Here is a 2,698-nt window from a genome sequence, read left to right as displayed (position 1 = left end):
TCAACAGAAAGATGAGCAAAGTCAGGGTGAATGTGGAATGGGGCTTTGGAAAGATCTGCCAGAATTTTGCTTACTTGGATTTTAAAAAAAATCTGAAAGTTCTACTCCAGCCAGTAGGAAAATATTACCTAGTCGCTACCATTCTGATCAATTGTCATACTTGCCTATACGGATCTCAAACAAGCTCATTTTTTGAGCTGGAACCACCAACACTTGAAACATACTTGTCCAATCAATGAACAGGCAGGCCTTAAAATATCACATTTTGTTACTTTGGTTTTAAAATGTTATATTCTTCTTAGCAAAAGGAACATAACCACTTTGCAATCAGGGTCTCTGTTACCAGAGATTATGCTGAGAGAACAATTCAATTTCAATTAACAAACTTTACTTTGTACTTAAGTGCATCCTACAAAACAACTTTTCAACCTTTTCAAACTGTTCTAACACAGTACTTGTTGCAGGGTTTTGCATGTTACGTTAAAAAGACATATCAACATTTACACATTTACAGGGATTTTCCTTCTCTAAGCACATGCATAATAATGTTCACCTGTTTTGAAATGTGCTCACCTGAAAATGCTGGCCCACAATATAAACAAAAGATACATGTATGGCCCTAGTATGAATATCACACTGTACTTAAACGAAGATTCACTATTTCCATGCTGTCTTATTTTAGGAAAGCAAGCTGGTCTGTTCTTGCATAAAGTGTGGACTCATTTATACAATCCCCTAAAACAGAAAAGCGGGTTCAGATGATTAATGCTGGCATTTTGCTCCTGGCTCCCTTTTGTGGGGCCCAGTTCAATGTTGATGAGCACACATTCAATACTGATGACATGGGCAAAGTACGAACAAGTGTAGAATGACGCTTTTCGAAAAAAAAGCTACAGTATTTTGCATATTTAGATTTTTAAAAAATTGTCTGAGAGCATATCTAGCAAATCAGTAAAACAGACTACAGTTCAATACTTTATTTTCATTTTTATTTATTGGATATTTCATATTTAAGATATTCATTTGAAGATATTTCTCTCAAGGTTATTTAATAGAAATACTGGTACATGATTTTTTAAAAAATATTCATTTGAAGACATTTCTTTCAGGGTAAAAACATATATTAGATATATTTTTGATATATTTCCTTCAAGGTTTAAATAAAATTGTGAACCTTGCACAACTGTATCAATTAAATAAAATAATATATTATCACATGTCAAAATTAATACATGAACCAACTTTTTTCAAGGAGTAAAACAAATGCTTGTCAGTTAAATTTAAGAATCTTATACGTGCAAGTCTATCAAGAAAGCGTTTCTGCTAAGAAGAGCAATCACTTAAATCATTTCATCTTGTTTACAATGTCCAACATTGCCCTTCGTTCCTGCATCTCCAGTTCCAGTCGTAGCTTTCTCTCTTCTGATTCTTGCTCAAATTTCTGAACTTGAAACTGCAACTCCATCTTTTTTAACTCAATTTCTTTTTCCTTAAGAATGGCCTTTTGGTCGTATTTCTCAGCTAGCATTTCCACTGCACTTAGCTTTCCAACTCTTCTTTTCTTGCAACCTAATAATAGCAGAGGTGACTAACTTTAGTGCTGAGGTTGCACCAGCCTTGGTTTGAACACCTATTGCTATTTGGGGAGTTAATTGTACCTATCAATTAAATATTGGCCTGGGAAGACAGGGGGGGGGGGGGGGGGTGGGAACAGGGGAGTAGATTTTGACACATAACATCTACCACCACATGGAGAAAATACAGAAAATGCTTTGGTCAATTTTAAAACAATCCCACCCTGCTGACGCCCTCTCAGGTAACAAGATGAATATGTGCATTATTTTAAAAGACCTTTCCCTTTTTTTGGCGACTCTTTGTCTGATGAAACATCTTCATCCAAGTTTTCCAAACTAGTACTGGACAAACCACTTCCATCGCTTCCACGTCGTCTCCCTAATTGTACAAAATATAAAGCATTAGTAAAGTGACCGTACTGTAACAAAGGCCTGGGAAATAAATAAGGGACTGCTCAACCACCACAAACACAGACACTCGTTTGCTCCAGGCGTACAAAATTATGAACTTAAGATTTAAGACAGCCATAGCAAATTGTTAGCAGGTCTGGGAAGGAGATAGGGGGCTGGAGTTTTAACTGACTGTCAAAACAAATATTAAAATGAAGGGGTAGTTTCTAAAGAAACTGTGATGCTGCGTCGGTGGGGAAGTAGTATACAAAAATTTGGTTTTATCAACGGAGTTGATAATGTAAATTGGCCACCGTACAGAGATTCTAAAAGCTGACGTTTCGAGCGTTAGCCCTTCGTCAGAGCGAATCCAAACATACTGGCCATCCCTTCGATTCGCTCTGGCCATCCCTTCGATTCGCTCTGACGAAGGGCTAACGCTCGAAACGTCAGCTTTTAGAATCTCTGTACGGTGGCCAATTTACATTATCAACTCCGTTGATAAAACCAAATTATTCAAATATTAAAATGTTGGGTTTAGCCATAGTTAGTCAAGAGATTCAACCAATCCCCCATGTCCAGTTGTCCATGGCAACAATATACAGTCATACTCAACACCAAATTAAATGTATTTTTAATACAGACACGTTTCAGTTAATAAGCTAACATACTGGCCATCCCTTCCATGGCAGCACGTCTCATTTCCTCTCCTGCCTTTTTATCCCTCTCTTCCT

The 2,698-nt window shown here is 37.0% G+C and overlaps 1 protein-coding gene across 1 annotated transcript in view; it reads right to left on the bottom strand.

Moving 5' to 3' along the window:
* Positions 1-1,345: 1,345 nt before the first annotated feature.
* The window catches only part of LOC138056321 (MAP7 domain-containing protein 2-like), a 1,764-nt gene continuing 411 nt past the window's right edge, over positions 1,346-2,698 (bottom strand). The window contains exons 2-4 of the mRNA XM_068902102.1: positions 2,636-2,698; positions 1,852-1,953; positions 1,346-1,569 (exon numbers count right to left, since the gene is read on the bottom strand). The exon at positions 2,636-2,698 is cut by the window's right edge and continues 113 nt beyond it. Coding sequence (XP_068758203.1) covers positions 1,346-1,569; positions 1,852-1,953; positions 2,636-2,698 — 389 coding nt within the window. The remainder of the gene's footprint in view (positions 1,570-1,851; positions 1,954-2,635) is intronic.

The sequence above is a fragment of the Montipora capricornis genome, chromosome 7, assembly GCF_036669925.1.
Source record: "Montipora capricornis isolate CH-2021 chromosome 7, ASM3666992v2, whole genome shotgun sequence".
NCBI lineage: Eukaryota > Metazoa > Cnidaria > Anthozoa > Scleractinia > Acroporidae > Montipora > Montipora capricornis.
This window is presented reverse-complemented; position numbering and strand designations above follow the sequence as displayed.